Source organism: Gossypium arboreum, chromosome 6 (assembly GCF_025698485.1).
Source record: "Gossypium arboreum isolate Shixiya-1 chromosome 6, ASM2569848v2, whole genome shotgun sequence".
In the NCBI taxonomy this organism is placed as follows: domain Eukaryota; kingdom Viridiplantae; phylum Streptophyta; class Magnoliopsida; order Malvales; family Malvaceae; genus Gossypium; species Gossypium arboreum.
Window position 1 is genome coordinate 141,273,322 of NC_069075.1, and position 21,898 is coordinate 141,295,219.

Consider the following 21,898-nt stretch of genomic DNA (forward strand, 5'->3'; position numbering starts at 1 on the left):
AGATCCTTGGCATCAATCCCTTGATGATGATCCGCGCTCTCTATGGCCTTGAATTTTTCCTCGAGCCATCTACAATGTTCTTCCAATTATTTTTGCGAATCCATCCTCACCTTTTCCTCTTCAGCAGCTTCATCCAAGTCGGGAACGGGCGGATAGTTCGGGTTGTTGACAAAGTTAGAGCCTAAGCCGGCTTGGAAGTTCATCAGAATTGAAGCTCCAGCCTGAACTTGCTGGGGTATGATTGTGACCGATGGTTTTTGTAGGTTAATCTCGGGCTTCATCGATACATGCGTCGGAATAAAGCCAGGGGGGTATTGGAGATCTTCATTCTTTTCCTCAACTTGGTCCATGAGGCCCTTTCCCTTATCCATTCCTCCCAACAGCAATTTGGAAAATTGGGACATCATTTCTCTCTGGGACTCCATCATTTTCTCCTTCATCTCTCATTGAATCTTGGCTAGCTGCTCTTCCATCTGAGACTGCATTTGTTCTTGCATGTCCTTTTGCATTTGCTCCAATTTCTCGAGTCTCTTATCCATTGATTTTTTTCTTGTACCGTAGGAGTGCGTAGTTGGTTGGTTTTCGTTAGTTTCCAGGTTACTGAAATAAATTTTAATTAATTAATTAGAAAACTCTTACGGCCTTTAATGCATAATGATATGATGTAATGCAAATGCATGAATGTAAAGGAGGCATCAATTTTGATTCAATTGCCCTTAAAAAATTTCACTCGAAAATAAACTCTTTTACATAAAGTCGAATTACAAATAAAATTTCGCTCTAACACTTAAAGTCCTAATTTTTCTAAGCAACGAGGCCAGCCCTTGTCCGCGATCCGGCTCCAACTCATACTTCACGCTCAGTATGTCCACTTGAACCGCTAAAGTTTGCAAGTAGTCTGCTACCTCCCGAATTTGGGTTATGGCTTCCCCCATAAGGTAATCTCTGTTTCTGACTTGATCTTGCGCATGGTGAAGCTGCTCTTTCCAACGATCCTTGTTTGCCTCGAAAAACTGGATCCACATCTCACAGTTCTGCAGTGATGCCTCTAACTCTCCTATTCTTCCTTTCATCTCTTCTATCTGGCTCAAGCTTGCCCTCAGCTCTATTGCGGTGTTGCGGTTTTGGTACTGATGCAGAGACTTCTCGAGGTCTGCCACTCTAGCCCTTAGTTCACCTCGCTCGTTTCTGCTCTTCGACAGACTCTTCTCCAAATCTTTGTTTCATGCCTGAGCTTCTCGAAATTTTCTTTCCCACCGATCGGTATTGGCTTTTTCTTCTCGAATTTCGTGGCGCCATTGTTCAGAAGTATTACCTAAACCCACAGTCCTCATAGATAGGCGCAGCTTCTTGTAGTCTGTCTTCAAGCTGTTTAGGTCTTCTTTGGCCTTAGTTTTTCCTTTTCTCCATTTCTCAGCCTTTGACCTCTGAACATCAGCGTCTAACCTTTGATGCATCTTCTCTTCTTCTAACTGTTCGATCTTCTTCCTGCGCTCTGAACTCTTCTTCTCAAAATCTTGCCTTATAATTTCCAATTCTGATGGGGCGATTTGTAATTGTTCCCCGATAGGTCGAGCATTCTCCAAGCTTGGTCTAGGAATATTATCATTAATCCTCTTCCTAAACCACTCGCTATACTCAGGCGTTACTATAGAACCGACGGCTAACCTCTTCATCCAACAAGTTTGCTTCCAAGCATCCGATAACTCCCGAACTCTCTTCCAAGCATCCGATAACTCCCGAACTCTCTTCTTATAATGAGCACCTTTAAATGAGAATTCACTCTGAGCAAGCCCATAGGTCGTAGGTACAAACTGCCTCGACTTATATTGCCTCAAGGCTAACAGTAGAGTATACCCGGTAGCTCCCCAAATTCCTAACAATGGCACCCAATCGAAGTTACCACATCGGTACATGATCTCGTCAGGAACTATCCAATAAGCACTCCACTCGATATCCCCTTCCTTGAGGTTCTGAAAAATGTCCATCCACTTCTCCTCTGAGATATCCTCTCTCCTCTATATAGCTGCTTCTTCTTTCAATGGGAAATAACCCTCGGAGAAGACTCGATAGGAAACTTTGTCTACCTTCCAAAAGTGCCCGTGGAACCATGCCATCAATAATTGTGCACATTCAATGAATCGCCCCTTGCCTGTCTTTCGACATGAGCTCAAAGATCTGAACGTTTCTGCCAATATTGCCGGCACCGGTGTGATTCCCTTTTCAAGGCGATCAAACAAGTCAATGATCGCCTCGTCCATGTGCCTCAAAGCCTTAGGAAAGATCACTAATCCGTAGATGCTTAAGGCAAATATATCAACCCGCTTTCTTTCATCTGGATGTGTTAAGATCAAATCTCGCAAATTCTCCTAAGGGATACATTTGCTATCTCCTTTTTGCTGAATCAGAATAGTGACCCAAGGCTCGCTCATCCAAGAAATGCTCATCAGTTTCTTCACGAAAGTCTGACTACTAAAAACCTGAGCATAAGTCTTTTGGACCTGAATTTTGGGACACCTGAGCAAAGTAGTGTATTCCTCCATGGTAGGTACCAAATCCACTTCCCCAAAAGTGAAACACTTGTACGCAGAATTCTAAAACTGCACCAAGGCTCGGAACAAATTCTTATCCACTCTAATGTCTAGCAGGTAGGATACGTCACCATAATTTTGGTAAAACAATTGCTTGATTCCTTCATTCCAACTAGCCCAAATGTCTCTCAACTCTTGTAGCTCGTTCTGTACTACATTGACGCGAGTGAAATCTTGCAGCTCCGATACATACCCTTCTACCAAGCTATCCCCTCTCTCTAATTGCAGCCTCTCCGACCATGCACGAACGGCCGCATTATCCTCGACTTTACTAAGAAATTCATTCTCCATGTCAAATTTTCTAACTTAGTAATTGAATACGGATTAACGCCTCCTTTAGTATGCAATGTTATGCAAAAAAGACAAAACAAAACAAAACACCGGTTAGTGTCAAATAATAGCGGTAGAATGCAAGCACATAAACGATAATTATGACGCATATACGGGTAAGTACTAAGGCTTGACGCGGCTTCATCCAAGGATGGTTCCTAAGGTTTATTATATGTGGTTTAGTTCTAGAGATAAGGTACCCGAACTAGCAGATTCCTCAATCCTCACCCATTATAGGCTCATATAGATCGAGTTCGGTTCAGGGGGATACATTTCCCTATGACCATGCGGAGATGAAAATCTCACAAAATCATAGGTACGGATGTATCCCGGAAGCAATCCACTAGCCCATGCGGAGGTGAAAACCTCACGAAAGCGTAGTTTCTTACTCCCACTTAGAAGGTGTGACCACAGTGGTCATGCAATGAAATGCAGTGTTTTTTTACAAGACCCGTACTAAAACAATCACACAATTAAATGCAATCAAAATATACATAATTTTTAAAGTAAATTTTCAGTTTTCGTCAAAAAGACAGTAAATAATTGATTTTTATGGCTCGACTCTCAAATGTCCCCAGCGGAGTCGCCAAGCTGTCGAAACCATTCCTCGATTTAAAAATTTTAAAATTTAAAAAAAAAAGGGGTAATCGAATTTTGAAAAACAAATACATGGAGTCGCCACTGATCTTTTGTTTTGGTGTGATCGGATCACCTAAAAATTTGGTTATTTTAATAAAACATTTATAATTGACTAAAACAACAATTTTGGTCTACAAAAATTTTAGAAAAAGGGCTCGGGAGTCGGTTACACATGAGGAAGGATTAGCACCCTCACTACGCCCAAAATGGGTACCAAATCGATTAAATACTGTCCTTATGTCTAAAATTAAAAATGTTTTTGAAATGTGGCTTTTTTTAATAAAAGTTGAATAACCTGAGTTAATCGTCAAAAATCTTCTTGTTTTGATGTCCGAAAATTTATAATTCGAAAATCACGAAATGATGCTCGACTATTTAGTCCAACGAAAAATCGAAACCCAGCACAGTAGGGCACGATTCTTCGAATTCCCAAACATTGATCATTGCCTCACTTTGGAAAATACGAGTGAAATCCCGGAGAGATATTTGATTATTTCGGTCAGACGGGAGATTGCAACCCAGCACAATAGGGCACTATTCCCCGAACTACCCAAACATCAAGCACTTCTTTCGTTTTAAAGGGTTTTTAGAAAACGTGGATGAAACTTCAAAGGGATCTTCGATTGCTTAGAATAAATGAAAAAGCGCAACCCAACACGATAGGGCACGATTCTCAAATATCCAATCATCGAACATCCTTTGTTTTGAAAGGTTTTTAATAAGCATGGGTGAAAACCTAAAGGAATATTCGATTGTTTTTGAGCAAACGAGAAATCACAACCCAGCATGATAAGGTATGATTCTCAAATCATCAAACACCGAGTATTGCCTTTATTTACGAAAAATCTTATTTCGAGGTAACAACATGTCATACCCGGTAAGTTAGGACACCACACCTCGTATCTCCAAAAATAAACATTTTTTTAAACTCACATTGTGATTAAAAGGAATATTCCATATTTAGGTTAAATAAGAAAAATCGAAACCCAGTAAGTTAGGGTACGATTATCTCGAATTACCTAATACGGAATATTACTTTTATGAAAGAATTGTTTTAATACATTGAGTAAGAAAAATAACGTGATTTATAGTAAAATATAAAAGCAAATTATAATATTAATATGAATAATAACATAATAGGTGCGACAGTTGTCAAAAACGATAATATGAGTAATTATAAAAGATGAAGTAATAGCAAGACTAGTAATATGTAAATATAAACAAATGTATGAGGAAAATGAAATGATCGAAGACATAAGCAAATTAACGAATAAATGTAAATGAATAAAACATGGAACAACAAAATGGCAATGACAATGATGATGATAATAATAATAATAATAATAATAATAATAATAATAATAATAATAATAATAATAACATAGAAAATAATGATAATAATATAACATAGAAAATAATGATAATAATATATGAATAAAGAAAAAAATATACATACGTATACCAAAAACATATTCATAATAATAGTATTGAATATTAAAAGTATATATATAATAGAGACAAAAATATATGCATAATGTAGTATTGAAAGTATTTACATGGGATAATATATATATAAAAACATATGAATAATGTGATATTAAAATATATACATAAAATATAATAAATATATATATAATATAATATATACATAATATAGTATTAAAATATATATAATACATACACATTAGAAATAATAATAATAATGTTACAAAACAATTATTAATAATACTTCATAAATATATACATACATATATATATGTTAAAAATAAGTACATATTAATATTAAGATGATGATAATATTAAAATAACCATTTATAACTTTACATATAAATATATATACATATAAGTATGATAATAGTAATTATAATACTAATACTAATAATAAATACAATAATAGTAGTAAAATAAACACAATAATAATCATGAAAATAATGTGTACATGAAAAATAATAATGATATGATAAAAAAAAGATACGATATAATAATAACGTAAAGAAAATAAAATAATAATATTTATAATAAAAGAAAATAAAAGAGTGTATTTAAAAGCATATATATAATATTATTGGAACTAATATTAAAAATTAAAGTAGCAAAGATAATATAAAATCAACTTAAATTAAAAAAGAGACTAAATTGAATTAAAAGCGAAGTTTTGGGGCAAATTTAAAAAAGAAAAGAAAAGAAAAGGGCCTATTTAAATGCTGTGAAACAATAGAGGGCCTAAAGTGCAATAACCCCTTTATAAAATGCACAACATCACTAGGATTAAATTGAAAATTGCGACAAATTTTGGTGCCAAATTAAAAATAAAAATAATTTAATTGCAAAGTAATAAAAGCGAGAGGGCTAAAACGCATAAATAGCCCTCCAATGAAAACACGCGGATCCGAAGTTGGAGCGGTCAGGTCATGGTCGGCCATGGGTTAAGAGCCAAAACGACGTCGTTTTGGCATTAGTAACAAACCCAAAACGACGTCGTTTTGATGGGGGCTATATAAGTCAAAATTCCTAAAAAAAAACTCATTTTTCCCATTTCATAAAAAAAAAAAACTAACCCCTTTCTCTCAAACTCTCTCAAGGCCTTCTCCCTCGACCAAACTCGGCTCCATCCGCGCCATCCGCCTCCTTGGCCACGTGCCGCCAGCCACAAGACTGATGGCCTAAAATTTCAAAAAGGTTTTTTTCTTTATATATTTCTTATATATATACCTTGATATATTTTAATACATGAATGAGAAGAGATGGATTGAATAATAAAATAAAAAAAAAAAAAAGAAAAGAAAAACCTTAAGCCGGTTTGCACTTCTTTTTTTTTTATGGCTTTGTTATTATCTTTTTTTTTTGTATTGCTTGCTGGTTTTTTTAAAGAAAAATCTTCAGAGAGATTACACTTTTTTTTTCTTCAATCTTTTTTTTTGATAAAAAAAAATCCCCTCCCCTTTTACAATATTCTTATTTTTGTACCCAAAAAAAATCCGGGATTTCAGGCTTTATAGCCGAAATACCATGGATTTGCTATTATCTATTTCCTTGTTTTCTTGCTTCTTTTCTGCCCCTTTTTTGTTTTTTCTTCTTTTGGCTTTTGCAGGTGTAAGTGGAGCAAGTGGAGGTGACTAGGTTTTTTTTTCTTTTTTTTTTACTGAAAATTAGTTAAGGTTGTGGGTTAATTGGGCTTTTAGGGTTTTAATATTTGGACTGTAATTGAGTATTGTATTTATTTATTTGGTTTATTGGGCCCCGGGCAAAATTTGGGCCTTACACCCACTATTTGTTTGGGTAAGTTTGTTTGTGCATTTTTAGTTATGGGATGGGCTTGGAGATGTCCCTCGAAAAATGTGGAGTGGATTTGAATGCTTTTGAGTAGACATGAGTTTAAAGGGAATCAGTGCTTCTAATGCTAAATTCAATAAAAGATCTATTTTTGAAAATGGAATGAACTTAAATTTAGTAAACAAGATGAAGATGAAAATGAAAGAGAAAAGAGAGATCTCTTTATGAGGGGAAATTACCATGAATATGTCTTGTCCAAAGGTTATCTATCCTCTATTCTTGGTATGCAAGTGGGGTGGAATAATGGGTTGGTTTTGTCATATATTTGGTTAGATCAGTAATGTTTTCATATTTTGGTATAAGAATAAATTCTTTTATGGTAAAGCGGGTGAATATCAAAACAAACAAAGTATATCATTACATGAGCTTATTTAAAATGAGAGAGTCGCCCTATGAAGAATTCGTGGATTAGAGTGATATCTTATCTTAAAAATTTTTACAATTGTGTGAATAGGAAATTACTATTAAGTAATAGGACTTTTGTACAATTAGGTCTCGTAGTTGGGAGCACTTATATAAAAGTCAAGTTGTTTGATTTGATATAAATATATATATTTTTAAAATAATCTCATTATAGGTTCTGATCATAATATTTTCAGCATACTCGAACTCACGTCTCCTCCTACATTGACAATAATATTCATACCAATCGAACTAAGACTCAATCAACAAATCAATATATTTTTATTTTTACTAGACTTTGTGGCTACGAGCATTTATGTGGAAACCACTTTACTTAATTGTAATTTTTGCAAGAGAAGTTCTATGACAAGTTGTCTCCATTAGGATTTTTCACAAACATTTAATTTTTTTAAGTAATATAACAAATAACTTTTTTATAATATTTTTTGAACAATAATTTTTATATAAATTTTTAAAATAATTTTCACTATTAAATAAATAAATAAAATAAATTTAAATATTAATTAAATAAAAATAAATATCGATTCAAATTATTATAAATTTAATTTGTAAATAAAAATCATCCAGATACCTTCAATTGGACAAGGATAAAATCCCAATAATTCTTAAATAAACAATATTTTTATCCTTAAATTAACAATGGTGCTTTTTTTGCAGCCTTATATAAGAGTATTCAAACGGTTAATTGAATAAAATAGTATTAATTGAACTAATCGAACTTTTTAATCATTTAACCGTTACCCGAACCTTTTTTTTTTAAAAAAATTAACTGAACGAAAATATTTCTGTTAAGTTCGTCGATTAACCGAATTAACCTAACTTTATATGTTTTTTTTTTGTTGTTGCTTTATGTTCATTGACCAGATTAACCGAATTAACCGAACTAGTAATAGCCTAATGCATATAATATATAATATTATTTATTAAATTTGGTTAGTTAATCGATTTCGAACCAAATTAACCATTAACCAAAGTTCTAAAAAATTTTAACTGACCTCAAAACGAATTAGATCAGTTAACCGATCGATTAACAGAATTAGATCGATTCGATCGATTAATTCGATTAATCTGTTCCTTCAATAATACATTGTTTATCTTTCTATATAAAATTTTATAATAGACCGAATTGAGTAATAAGAAATTTAATATCTTTAAAATAAAATCTTAATTTTGAATATAAAAATAGGGAAACAAATTTTGGGAGAGACTTCTTTCTATTTTGAATATTTTTCGATTCTAAATTTAATCCCACCTTAATATAATTACAGAGAATTTTAGGAAAAATATAAGAAGAAAAAAAAGAAAAGAAAAAAAAATTAAGGAACAAATTATTGGGTTTATTTCATTTGCAAGAATAGAGAGCCCAAATTTATAAGGATCCAATATGAACTTTTTCAAACATTTTTTAGTGAAATTTGGTTATCACAACTCTCTTTATTGGGCTTTGATTAGCATTCACCTTTTATTTTTAAAATTTTAATTATAAAGTTAATCACTCTAATTTATTAAAATTAAAATTAAAATTCTTTTAAAAAATAAAAAATAATCTAATTGAGTAACACCCTAACAGCAATGCGATTAGTGCGGTTCAAACTCAATTCACACTTGAAACGGTGAACACTCTGACCATCATATCAACGGGTTCTAATTTTTTTTATTTGGGTTTTCATAAAAAAAATTAATTTCATAAACTTTGTAAATAGAGAAATAAAATCTGTAATTAATTTGTTTCCATAAATAAAGACAAAACCTACCATTTTGAGTCAAAAACAAGATCTAATACAGATATATAAGACAACAATAAGGGACAAAAAAGGTTAAAAATTGTGGAGAGCAATTATGTAAAAAGAATTTCCATTTTAAATTTCTATTTTTATTTTTAGATTTAAAATTAAATTTAATAAGAAAATTAACTATGATAACCATTACTCTTAAAATTTTAAATTTGAAAATTAAAAAATTAAATAAAATAAATAACACAAAGATCTAACGGCAACCTGATTTTGACCACGATCATCGTACGGCTACAATTTAATTTCCATCAAAAGATCTGACGGCAGAGATCTACCTTCCTAAACGAAATAGGGTTTCTTCGAAACTATTCTACATATAAATACCACACAGTTACTCCATCGCCGGTGCGGTGCAGTTTATGCCCTCCTAATTTTTAATTCAAAAAAAAAAATCAAAAACTTTATTTTTCCTACCGCCGTCGTCGCCGCCGCCGTTTTATCTATTTCCGGTTCTCCGACGATTCTATCCCAATTTACCCTTCCCTCTCCTCTTTTATCCCCAAATAGTGAAAATTTTTAAATAGTTCTTTTGTTTTTGTTTCTCTGTTAGTTTTTGATTGAACATCAAAGAGGAGAAGGGAACAAAAAAGAAAAAAAATAGAAAGGATCCATTGGAGTTGTTATCAATGGCGCAGATTGAGGTTCAGCGTCAACCGGCGATTTCCGTACCAAACGCCGTCGCTCCGCAAACCGGAGGGGTGCAGTTCATACCGACGTCACTATATGTTGGGGATCTTGATGTTACCGTTACTGATGAGCAACTGTTTCAATTGTTTGGCCAAGTTGCTCGGGTTGCTTCCGTAAGGATTTGCCGCGACTTGGCTACGGGCCGTTCACTCGGATACGGTTACGTCAACTATAGCAATCCTCGTGATGGTTAGTCCTTTACTTGGATGTAAAAATTGATCTTTATTAATGAACAGTTTAAAAGGCTGTTCTAAATTTTTGGCTGAATTCTTTTGGAATGTGAGTATAGATTAATTGTTGGGAAATTTTATGAAAATATGTTTGGTTGAATGCTACAATGTAGAAGAAAGTGTGCATATTGATGAATTTGCTTTTATTCAATGTTCAGAACAAAATTTACTTTTAACTGGAAATCCATCCTAGCTAATTACATTACAAAAATAATTTAATTGAAAATTTTGGGCATTATAGTATCCATGTGATTTGCAAATTCCCATTGATAGTAAATTGGTAATGTTTTTAGAAAGTGCAACTGTAGTCAAGAAGTATTGACCTTTTTTGGGGATAAGTATTAGTATCATTCATCCAAAAATGAGGATTACTTGCTACTCAAGCAATTTTCTGTATAGAAGTACTATACATCGAAGAAAGATATACATGTGCTATACGAGTCCTCAATTTAATTTACATAGTCCGTCGATAAAAGAATTTAAGTTTTGACAGTTTTGCTAATATAGCTTTGCATTATTATCCAAAGAATTGTTTGAGCTTCTGTGATATAAATTAATTATAAAGAAGATAAATGATCTCTTCACTATTTGTTCCTTTGATGCTCATATTTTAGATAATCATAACTTGGGAGCATCGGTTCTCTCTTTTGATTTGTTTTGAGTTAATCAGTGTTGCCCTTTTTTTGTTATTTATTTGTGCAGCGGCTAGGGCTTTGGATCTACTTAATTTCACTCCACTGAATAATAAGCCTATTCGTATCATGTATTCTCAAAGGGACCCTAGTCTTCGTAAGAGTGGTACTGCAAACATTTTTATCAAGGTATTTAAAATCTCTTTGCCCTTAACCATTTGTTTGTTTTTCCCTCCATTCTTCCATTTTGATGCCTGTTTCGCTCTTAAGAAATTCTCTTCCATTTGGTTGGATGTTGTTTGGTTGAAATATATTTGTAACTGATCTTTCGATGGAACGAAGGCATTCACTAGCATGCATAATTGCTTCATTTGTAAGTTATATGATTGGCTATTTGTGCATACCTACGCCTTTAACTGTTATTTTTTGACTGCAGAATCTGGACAAGTCTATTGACCACAAAGCATTACATGATACGTTTTCTGCATTTGGAAATATTCTGTCTTGCAAGATATCTACTGATGGTTTTGGCCAGTCTAAAGGCTATGGTTTTGTGCAATTTGACAGTGAAGAATCTGCTCAAAATGCAATTGATAAATTGAATGGCATGTTGATTAATGACAAGCAGGTCTATGTTGGACATTTCCTTCGTAAGCAGGAAAGAGAGACCACATCGAGTAAGACCAAATTCAATAATGTTTATGTGAAAAATCTTTCCGAGTCTACAACAGATGAAGACTTGAAAACAATTTTTGGTGAGTATGGTGAAATTACTAGTGCTGTAGTTATGAGGGATGCAGATGGCAAGTCGAAGTGTTTTGGATTTGTCAACTTTGAAAATGCTGATGATGCTGCTAAAGCTGTTGAAGCTCTTAATGGAAAGAAATTTGAAGAGAAAGAGTGGTATGTTGGAAAAGCCCAGAAAAAGTCAGAAAGAGAGCATGAGCTAAAATCTCGTTTTGAGCAAACTGTGAAGGAAGCTGCTGATAAACTTAAGGGTATGAATTTATATGTTAAAAACTTGGATGATAGTATTGATGATGAAAAGCTGAAGGAACTGTTTTCGGAGTATGGCAAAATTATTTCGTGCAAGGTTGGTCAAATACTTCTAGATTGTTTGATTGTTGATGCCAACTATTGTAAACTTGTTTCTACTGGTATTTATTTTATGCCCCTTTCTCTCAAAATTTTATAGGTCATGCGTGACCCTAGTGGAGTTAGTAAAGGCTCTGGGTTTGTTGCATTTTCTACACCTGAAGAAGCATCACGAGCCGTAAGCTTGATTTCGTTATTTTTTTTTTTTTTTCGTTTGGGCTGTCATTTTAGTACGAGATTATAATCTAATGAATGTTGCTATCCATCTACAGCTTGCTGAGATGAATCATAAATTGGTTGTTAACAAACCACTTTATGTTGCACTTGCTCAAAAGCAAGAAGAGAGAAGAGCAAGGCTACAGGTAATGCAACAAGGAGAATTTCTAGGACTATTTGCCCTTCCTTTTGGTGTTTATCTTCAATCTTGTTTTTGATATTATGAAGGGACATTTTATTTGTTATTTCTGTAATTCTTTTTCAAGTTCATATTCTCAATGACTGAGATGTAAGTTTTTCTGACAGTTCAATGAATCAATATACATTTCTAGTTAGTACTCTCTTATGTGTTTGTTTTATTTCATTCAGGCTCAGTTTTCACAAATGAGACCTCTTGCTATCCCCTCGGTTGCTCCTCCTATGCCCATGTACCCTGCTGGTGCACCAGGTCTTGGCCAACAATTTTTATATGGGCAAGCACCTCCAGCTATCATTCCTCAAGTATATTTTTACTCCTTGTCCAACCTCATAACTTTACATGCTTGTTCTTTTGGATGTTTGGATTTTATGTTTTATTTAGAAGAATCCTTGCTACTATCATGAATAATTGTGATTTGTTAGTACCATTCTGTGACTGTATTTGGTTTCATTAGCAACACTTTTTGGCATCACCTTGAGGATATTTGAATTTGAAAATGCTTGTTTGCTTGTTATCTATTCTAGGCTGGTTTTGGTTATCAACAGCAACTGGTTCCTGGAATGAGGCCCGGTGGCCCTCCTGTACCAAATTTCTTTGTTCCCATGGTACAGCAGGGCCAGCGCCCAGGGGGACGACTCGGAGTAGGTCCATTTCAACAGGCTCAACAACCAGTAAGTTGTATATATATGTATACTAACCTCCATTTCATGCTTATGCTTTGGCTGAAGTCTTTTGTTCTAATTCACCGAACTTGTTCCAGATGATGCCTAGGGGGCGTGCCAATCGATACCCACCTGGTCGTAATGTGCCTGGTCCATTGCAAGATGCTGGCACTGGACAGCCTATGCCTCTTCAACCTTTGGCTACTGCTCTTGCAAATGCAACCCCTGAGCAACAAAGGACGGTGAGTCTTTTTTTTTCCAATTTCCATGACTATATATTTTATTCAATTTAATTACCTTCAAGACCTTTATATTGTCAATTTGTGACTGGTGATCAGATGCTTGGTGAAAGCCTATACCCCCTTGTGGAACATCTCGAGTGTGATGCAGCAGCCAAGGTTACCGGCATGCTTCTAGAGATGGACCAGACTGAAGTTTTGCATCTCATTGAGTCACCCGAAGCTTTGAAAGCTAAAGTAGCAGAGGCCTTAGAGGTGTTGAAGAGTGTTGCTGCAAAGCCACAGGTCAACAATCCTGCAGACCAATTGGCTTCACTATCTTTGAATGATAACCATGCCTCTTGAGTGACTGGAATTTTGGTATTGTAGGGTTGAGTTTGGAACATTTATCTATGCTTTTGTTTTTGTTTTTTTTTTTTTTGTGGTTGCAAGGATTCTAATACTTTGCTAGCATTGTGTTTTTTCGGTTTGGCTTCATAGGCTTTTTCTATTTACTGAATTGTTATTTGTTACAATAAGTTTTGTTCAATGTCATTGGAACTTTATTTTTAACATCATTTGGTTGCCATTACTTACATTGCATGCTTTCAAAGATTTTGGACAGGTTTAAATTGTCTTAAGAGGAAGATGCTATTCCTCTCATGACAGTTCTATAACAAACTAAAATGTTGTATTAGTCCCTGTACTTCAGTACGGTTCTTTACTTTTAAGGTTTTGCTCCGGAAAGAAAATTAGAAGAATGGAGAGTTGAAGAGTAGAAAATTAGAAGTAGAATGGAAAATATAATTGTTTTTATGGGACTGCTTGGTAGGAAAGATTGGAAAATGAAAAAAGGAACCCAAAACCTTCTAAAGGGATAGAAGTGAACAAGGGCAATGGAAAGGGATTGCTTGAGCCTCACCAAGACATTGTTTATCGAGTCTTCTTCACAACGATCCACGGTGGTGGCTTGGCATAAAGAAGACCATTTTGGATGTACTGTGCAGACAGCATGAGAAGATCCCATGTGAGATGAAAACGCTGTTTTGCTTGTTCAGGAACATGTTGTGTAACAAAACATTCTGAGATGATTCCAACTGTCGATGAATCCATTTCTGTTGGTCAAAAGGAAAAAGATGGATCTATTTTGCTTGGATTAGCACTGCCAAGTTTTGATTCACAGCATGGCTTTTATGTGGTTGTTTAATTGCTGCCAAGTTTTGTTCAAATGTTGACCCTTGAATCTTCCACCTCTAAGGCCAATAGTAAAGCCAAAGTTTTCCCATGGCCATTGCATCGGCATTGAAGGAGGCAGATTTCTTAATTTTGATTCAAACTTAGAAAATTTTACCTGAACTCAAACTTGGTTTAATTCGATTTAATCATGGAAAATTAATAATTTGAACTCATTTAATCTAAACTCAAATTGACACAAAATTTAATATGACTCAAATCCAAAATTATTCGAACTAAAACAACTAAATTCCGAAATGTTCCAAACAAATAATAAAATGGCTCGAACAGATTTATACTCATAATAACTTAACATTTAAAAATTTGAACCTCAAATCTCAATGATATAAATTCAAACAACCCAAATTCAAAGTAACAATTAATTAAACTCAAATTAATTTAATTAAAACAAGTTTAAAAAATAACTTAAAATCTTAAAATTCCAACAACCTAAATATTACAATCAAGTCAAAACCTCATTAACGGAGATTATTTATTAAAAGAGCAAGTTTTGGACATGGAATAAATTACTTTTCCTTAATAACTGCATGTGGAATAGTTTTGTTATGAGCGCAAAGAGAAAGTTCCCATGTGATTGGTGAACTTGATTAATTTTTCTGTTGTTCATGTAAGAAATTTCTCAATCAAACATTAATATTAAATTAGAACCTAAGTCATCAAACATTGCGTAGGTAGCTTTCCCAACTCTAGCAACCATCTGGAATTGGATGGCTACCTACTTTCCAATGGGACATTCCTTTCTTCAACTCATTTAAATTGTTTTGATTCACGTGGTTGGTGAAACTGACGTGGATTTCCAGCAAATAGATTAGATTATTAAGAAGTAATGATTTAGTTGATTCAATTATGATTCAATTATGATTCAATTATGAGTCCCTGCAATTCAACAACCATATAAAGCCAAGCTGCGAATCAAAAGTAGACCAAGCAAAATAATTTTATCTCTTCGTTTTGAGCAACCATTAATATATCAACACATCATTACTTCAATATTCAACAACCCTGCTAATCCTATCTAAATATACTTTACCCATCTTCCTCTCTAGCAACAAAAAGAATGGATCCATCATCAGTTCGAATCATCTCAGAATGTTACGTTACACCACAACATGTTTCTGATCAATCAAAACAGCCTTACTATTTGACAACTTGGGATCTTGTTATGCTGTCGACGAACTACATCCAAAAGGGTCTTCTCTATGCCAAACCAGAGGATAACTGTGAAGAAGACTTGATCAACAATGTCTTGGATCGGCTCAAGCAGTCCCTTTCCATAGCCCTCGTTCATTTCTATCCCTTAGCAGGTCGGCTCGCAACGAAAATAGAAGAAAACCCAAAGTCTCATTTCGTCTTTGTGGACTGCAATAACGCCCCAGGAGCCAAATTTATACATGCAGCTGTTGATTTATCTGTGTCCGACATTGTTTCCCCTACTTATGTTCCGTTGGTTGTTCAATCGTTTTTCGACCATGATCGAGCAGTCAACTTTGATGGTCACACCAGGCCATTGTTATCAATTCAAGTCACCGAGCTGGTAGATGGGGTGTTCATAGGTTGTTCCATGAACCATGCTCTTGGCGATGGAACCAGTTTCTGGCATTTCTTCAACACATTGTCTGAGATATTTCAAGCACAAGGAGATACTAACTTGAAAATCTCACGTCCTCCAGTGTTAGAGAAATGGTTTCCAGAGGGTCATGGTCCATTACTTAACCTTCCTTTCACTAACCAAGATGAGTTCATTTCCAGATTTGAAGCACCCGAGCTTTTAGAGAGAATATTCCATTTCTCAGCAAAATCCATTGCAAAGCTCAAAGAAAGGGCTAACACAGAATCCAACACCACCAAAATCTCCTCCTTTCAATCTTTATCTGCATTTGTATGGCGGTCAATAACAAAGGCACGTCGTTTCCCAAATGAAACAGTCACTAGTTGTAGGTTAGCTATAAACAATAGGTCAAGGCTAGAACCAGCTTTATCCCCAGATTATTTTGGTAACTCACTTCATGCTGTTAGTGCAGTGACCACAGCTGGTGAACTACTTAACCATGGTCTCGGTTGGGCTGCTTGGAAACTACACCAAGCTGTGGTTAACCATACAGATAAAGAAGTGCGTGATTTGGTCAATCGTTGGCTTGATTCACCTTTCATTTACCAGTTTACTCAGCTTCTTGACCCACAAATTGTGATGATGGGAAGCTCACCAAGGTTCAACAAGTATGGAAATGAGTTCGGGTTAGGGAAAGCATTGACGCTTCGAAGTGGATATGCTCATAAGTTTGATGGGAAAGTTTCGTCGTATCCAGGACGTGAAGGTGGAGGAAGTGTTGACTTGGAAATTTGCCTTCTACCATCGTTAATGAAAGCTCTTGAATTAGATGAAGAGTTCATGAGTGTTGTTTCTTGTGGTGGAATTGATATCTGATAATAAAATTCTGTGGTGGAAATTGATTTGTGGGAATAGAAGTTAAATTGAATTTTCTTTGATTAGGTGCTTTGGTTTGAAAGAGGGTTGCTTTGTTCAAACTTTTTCTATTCCACTATATTAATCAATATAAAACATTATGAATAGTATAAATGTAAAAAGAAAGATACTCTCAAAAAGTATTATCCGGTGAGCAAAATTCAATTCGGTTCGAAAAATTAGATAAAAAATTTAAATTTTAAAAGTTATTTTTGAGTTAATCAAGTTATTCGGATAAAATTAAATAAAAAAATTAAGTTTTTTTGGTTTAACTCAAATATAAATTACACAATTCGAGTTATCCAAAAATTCGAATAAAAAAAGTCAAAACTACGTCATTTTGATAAATATTTACTTTTTAAAAGTTAAAATTCAAAATCATTAAGTTAAAAGATAAAACTACGTCATTTTGATAAATATTTACCTATTAAGTTTAAAGGCAAAATCATTATATTGTTTATGTAGCTTCATCTACTACCCGTTTAAACACAACATTGAGTATAAATAATAGGATTTGTTAACTCGACTCAACTTGACTCAAATTTTTTTTGACTCGATTTAATTCGAAAAAAATTCAAATTGAGTTTAGTTGCTAAAATATGATTTGTCAATTCAACTAACTCAAAATTTTTTGACTCAATTCAACTCGACTCAATCAAATACTCACCTTACCACCAAACACCTGTCCTTTTGTTGACATATAAGAGCCCAAAGTTGAAGCGGAAAACTATTTAAAGTTGGATAAATTATACCATTAGTGAATCACCTTTTATAAATTTTCTTTTTCGGCATTGAAAATAAAAAGTTAGTAATTTTCTTTGTTCCCATGGTACAGCAGGGCCTGGGCCCAGGGGGACGACGCGGACCAGGTCCATTTCAACAGGCTCAGCAACCAATAAGTTGTATACATGTGTATACTAACCTCCATTTCATGCTTATGCTTATGCTTATGCTTATGCTTATGCTTTGACTGAAGTCTTTTGTTCTAATTCACTAAACTTGTTCCAGATGATTCCTAGGGGACGTGCCTATCGTTACCGACCTGGTCGTAATTTGCCTGGTCCATTGCAACATGCTGGCACTGGACAGCCTATGCCTCTTCAACCTTTGGCTACTGCTCTCGCAAATGCAACCCCTGAACAACAAAGGACGGTGAGTCTTGTTTTTCCAATTTCCGTGACTATATTTTGTTCAATTTAATTTCCTTCAAGACCTTTATATTGTCAATTTGTGACTGGTGATCAGATGCTTGGTGAATGCCTATACCCCCATGAGGAACATCTCGAGCGTGATGCAGCAGCCAAGGGTACCGGCATGCTTCTAGAGATGGACCAAACTTAAGTTTTGCATCTCATTGAGTCACCCGAAGCTTTGTAAGCTAAAGTAGCAGAGGCCTTAGAGGTGTTGAAGAGTGTTGCTGCAAAGCCACTGGTCAACAATCGTGCAGACCAATTGGCTTCACTATCTTTGAATGATAACCATGTCTCTTGAGTGACAGAAATTTTGGTATTGTATGGTTGAGTTTGAACATTTATCTATACTTTTATTTTTTGGTGGTTACAAAGATTCAATTTGAATTCAAACTCTAATTTAATTCGATTTGATCATAAAAAAATCAATAATTTAAACTCAAATTGACACAAACTTTAATATGACTCAAATCTGAAGCTATTCAAATTAAAACAACTAAATTTTAAAATGTTCCAAACAAATAATTCAAAATGGCTTGAACATAAAGTTATTAAACCTCAAAATACTTTAAATTTATAACAATCTAATATTTAAAAATTTAAACCTCGAATCTAAATTATATAAACTTAAATACCCTAATCTCAAAGTAACAATTAAATCTAAAAACAATTTAGAATCTCGAAATTTCGATAATCTAAATATTACAATATCGGAAAATTATTTATTAAGAGAACAAGTTTAGTACATGGAAAAAATTCTTTTTCCTTAATAACTGAATGTGGAATAGTTTTGTTATGAATACAAACCGAAAGTTCCCATGTGATTGGTGAACTTGATTAACTTTTCTGTTGTTCATGTGGGAAATTTCACAATCAAACTTTATATTAAATTAGACCCTAAGTCGTCCAACATTGCGTAGGAGCTTTCCCAACTCTAACAACCATCACTACTTGGATGGCTACCTACTTTTTAATGCGACAATCCTTTCTTCAATTCATTTAAATTGTTTTTATTCATGTGATTGGTGAAAGGATTTTTTTTATTAGAACTTTAACTATTAGTATATTTAAGGGATATAATTAATGTTGTTCGAATGAGATTAGAGTGATCAGTTAGAATAATTGAATCGAAAATCGATGAGTGTATTAGTCTAAATAAGAGTAATAAACTGAGTTTTGAGTAGACTATTTAGAACCATTAATGAATCGAAATCGTAATTAATTGAACTGGTTAAAATATTAAATTGTTATGTATATTTGACATAAACTTTTAAAATAAATGTAGACAAAAGATCAAGACATTTTCCTTTCTTATTTTTTTGTTTTAACTGATTGAATTTGCCGATAAATTGAGAATTAATGATATAATTAATTCAATTATCAATCCAATTTTTAAAAATTAAAATTATTATATAATCAATATTGCTACAATATTTGACTTGGTTCCCAGCAATTCAATAACCACATAAAGCCAAGCTGCGAATCAAAAGTAGACCAAGCAAAATAATTTTATTTCTTCGTTTTGAGCAACCATCAATATATAAACACATCATTACTTCAATATTCAACAACCCTGCTAATCCAATCTAAATATACTTTACCCTCTTCCTCTCTAGCAACAAAAAGAATGGATCCATCATCAGTTCGAATCATCTCAGAATGTTATGTTACACCACAACATGTTTCTGATCAATCAAAACAGCCTTACTATTTGACAACATGGGATCTTGTTATGCTCTCGGTGCAATACATCCAAAAGGGTCTTCTCTATGCCAAACCAGAGGATAACTGTGAAGAAGACTTGATCAACAATGTCTTGGATCGGCTCAAGCAATCCCTTTACATAGCCCTCGTTCATTTCTATCCCTTAGCAGGTCGGCTCGCAACGAAAATAGAAGAAAACCCAAAGTCTCATTTCGTCTTTGTGGACTGCAATAACAGCCCAGGAGCCAAATTTATACATGCAGCTGTTGATTTATCTGTGTCCGACATTGTTTCCCCTACTTATGTTCCGTTGGTTGTTCAATCGTTTTTCGACCATGATCGAGCAATCAACTATGATGGTCACACCAGGCCTTTGTTATCGATTCAAGTCACCGAGCTGGTAGATGGGGTGTTCATAGGTTGTTCTATGAACCATGCTATTGGCGATGGAACCAGTTTCTGGCATTTCTTCAACACATTGTCTGAAATATTTCAAGCACAAGGAGATACTAATTTGAAAATCTCACGTCCTCCAGTGTTAGAGAAATGGTTTCCAGAGGGTCATGGTCCATTACTTAACCTTCCTTTCACTAACCAAGATGAGTTCATTTCCAGATTTGAAGCACCCGAGCTTTTAGAGAGAATATTCCATTTCTCAGCAAAATCCATTGCAAAGCTCAAAGAAAGGGCTAACACAGAATCCAACACCACCAAAATCTCCTCCTTTCAATCTTTATCTGCATTTGTATGGCGGTCAATAACAAAGGCACGTCGATTCCCAAACGAAACAGTCACTGGTTGTAGGTTAGCTATAAACAATAGGTCAAGGCTAGAACCAGCTTTATCCCCGGATTATTTTGGTAACTCAATTCAAACTGTTAGAGCAATGACCACAGCTGGTGAACTACTTAACCATGGTCTCGGTTGGGCTGCTTGGAAACTACACCAAGCTGTGGTTAACCATACAGATAAAAAAGTGCGTGGTTTCGTCAATGGTTGGCTTGATTCACCTTTCATTTACCAGATTGCTCAGCTTTTTGACCCACTAAGTGTGATGATGGGAAGCTCACCAAGGTTCAACAAGTATGGAAATGAGTTCGGGTTAGGGAAAGCATTGACGCTTCGAAGTGGATATGCTCATAAGTTTGATGGGAAAGTTTCGGCGTATCCAGGACATGAAGGTGGAGGAAGTGTTGACTTGGAAATTTGCCTTCCACCATCGTCAATGAAAGCTCTTGAATTAGATGAAGAGTTCATGAGTGTTGTTTCTTGTGGTGGAATTGATATCTAATAATAAAATTCTGTGGTGGAAATTGATTTGTGGGAATAGAAGTCAAATTGAATTTTCTTTGATTAGGTGCTTTGGTTTGAAAGAGGGGTGCTTTGTTCAAACGTTTACTATTCCACTATATTAATCAATATAAAACATTACGAGTAATATAAATATAGAAAGAAAGATACTATCAAAAAGTTTCATCCCACCAAACCCCTCAATCCTTATGTTGACGTACAAGGGCAGTGGAAAACGATTTAAAGTTGGGTAAACTATGTAGTTAGCGACTCAACTTTTATAAATTTTCCTTTCAGGCACCGAAAATAAAAAGTTAGTAATTTAGGCATTAACATTATATATATTTTTTATCATTTTAGTCGTTTGCCGTTAATTTACACTTATTTTAGTCACCTAATTTTAGTAAATTTTCATTTTGGTCACTCATTTTATCTTTTTAATTTTTTTAGAATTAATTTTAAAACTTTTGGGGTTTTATAGGGACAATTTAGATTTTTATTTGGAAAAACCATGTTATCTTTTTAATTTCCTTTATTACTTTTTTTATTTTTTAGAATTAATATTAGTTGTTTTAGTAAAAGAAAAAAAATCTAGGGTTTCACAAGAATTAATAAGTTTTCTTTGCAAGGAAAAGAAATCTTAATTTTACATGGAATTGGATATAAGTGAAAGACGTGGTTCATCTCAATAATTAAATAGTTTAATTCACTATGAAAATCAGGGTTTTTTTAAAAAAAACTTAATTATAGAAAAAAAGTGAGTACTAACCAAAATAATTTTTAAAAAAATTGAGTGAATAAAATAAATAAATAAATATATATAATAAAAAATTAATGATAAATGACTAAAATGATAAAAGTATATAACAATAGTGACTAAAATAATAAAAGTATATAGCTGTAGTTTTAAATTATAAATAAATTTATTTTTAGTGCAAAAATAAAAAC

General features: G+C 34.0%; 3 protein-coding genes across 3 annotated transcripts; all 3 read left to right on the top strand.

Annotated features, from left to right (window-relative positions):
- Positions 1–9,425: 9,425 nt before the first annotated feature.
- On the top strand, positions 9,426–13,623 carry LOC108486430 (polyadenylate-binding protein 2-like). Its single transcript, XM_017790483.2, has 9 exons — positions 9,426–9,985; positions 10,729–10,847; positions 11,095–11,751; positions 11,854–11,931; positions 12,026–12,115; positions 12,339–12,470; positions 12,693–12,839; positions 12,929–13,072; positions 13,169–13,623. Exons 1-9 carry the CDS (start codon positions 9,736–9,738, stop codon positions 13,412–13,414), a joined length of 1,863 nt encoding a protein of 620 aa, XP_017645972.1. The 5' UTR covers positions 9,426–9,735; the 3' UTR covers positions 13,415–13,623.
- A 1,554-nt stretch (positions 13,624–15,177) lies between these two features.
- Positions 15,178–16,892, top strand: LOC108484350 (uncharacterized acetyltransferase At3g50280-like). The gene has a single exon (XM_017788106.2). The coding sequence runs from the start codon at positions 15,360–15,362 to the stop codon at positions 16,725–16,727; it is 1,368 nt and encodes a 455-aa protein (XP_017643595.1). The 5' UTR covers positions 15,178–15,359; the 3' UTR covers positions 16,728–16,892.
- A 2,520-nt stretch (positions 16,893–19,412) lies between these two features.
- Positions 19,413–20,992, top strand: LOC108485754 (protein ENHANCED PSEUDOMONAS SUSCEPTIBILITY 1-like). The gene has a single exon (XM_017789598.2). It carries the CDS (start codon positions 19,584–19,586, stop codon positions 20,949–20,951), a length of 1,368 nt encoding a protein of 455 aa, XP_017645087.1. The 5' UTR covers positions 19,413–19,583; the 3' UTR covers positions 20,952–20,992.
- The last annotated feature ends 906 nt before the right edge of the window (positions 20,993–21,898 follow it).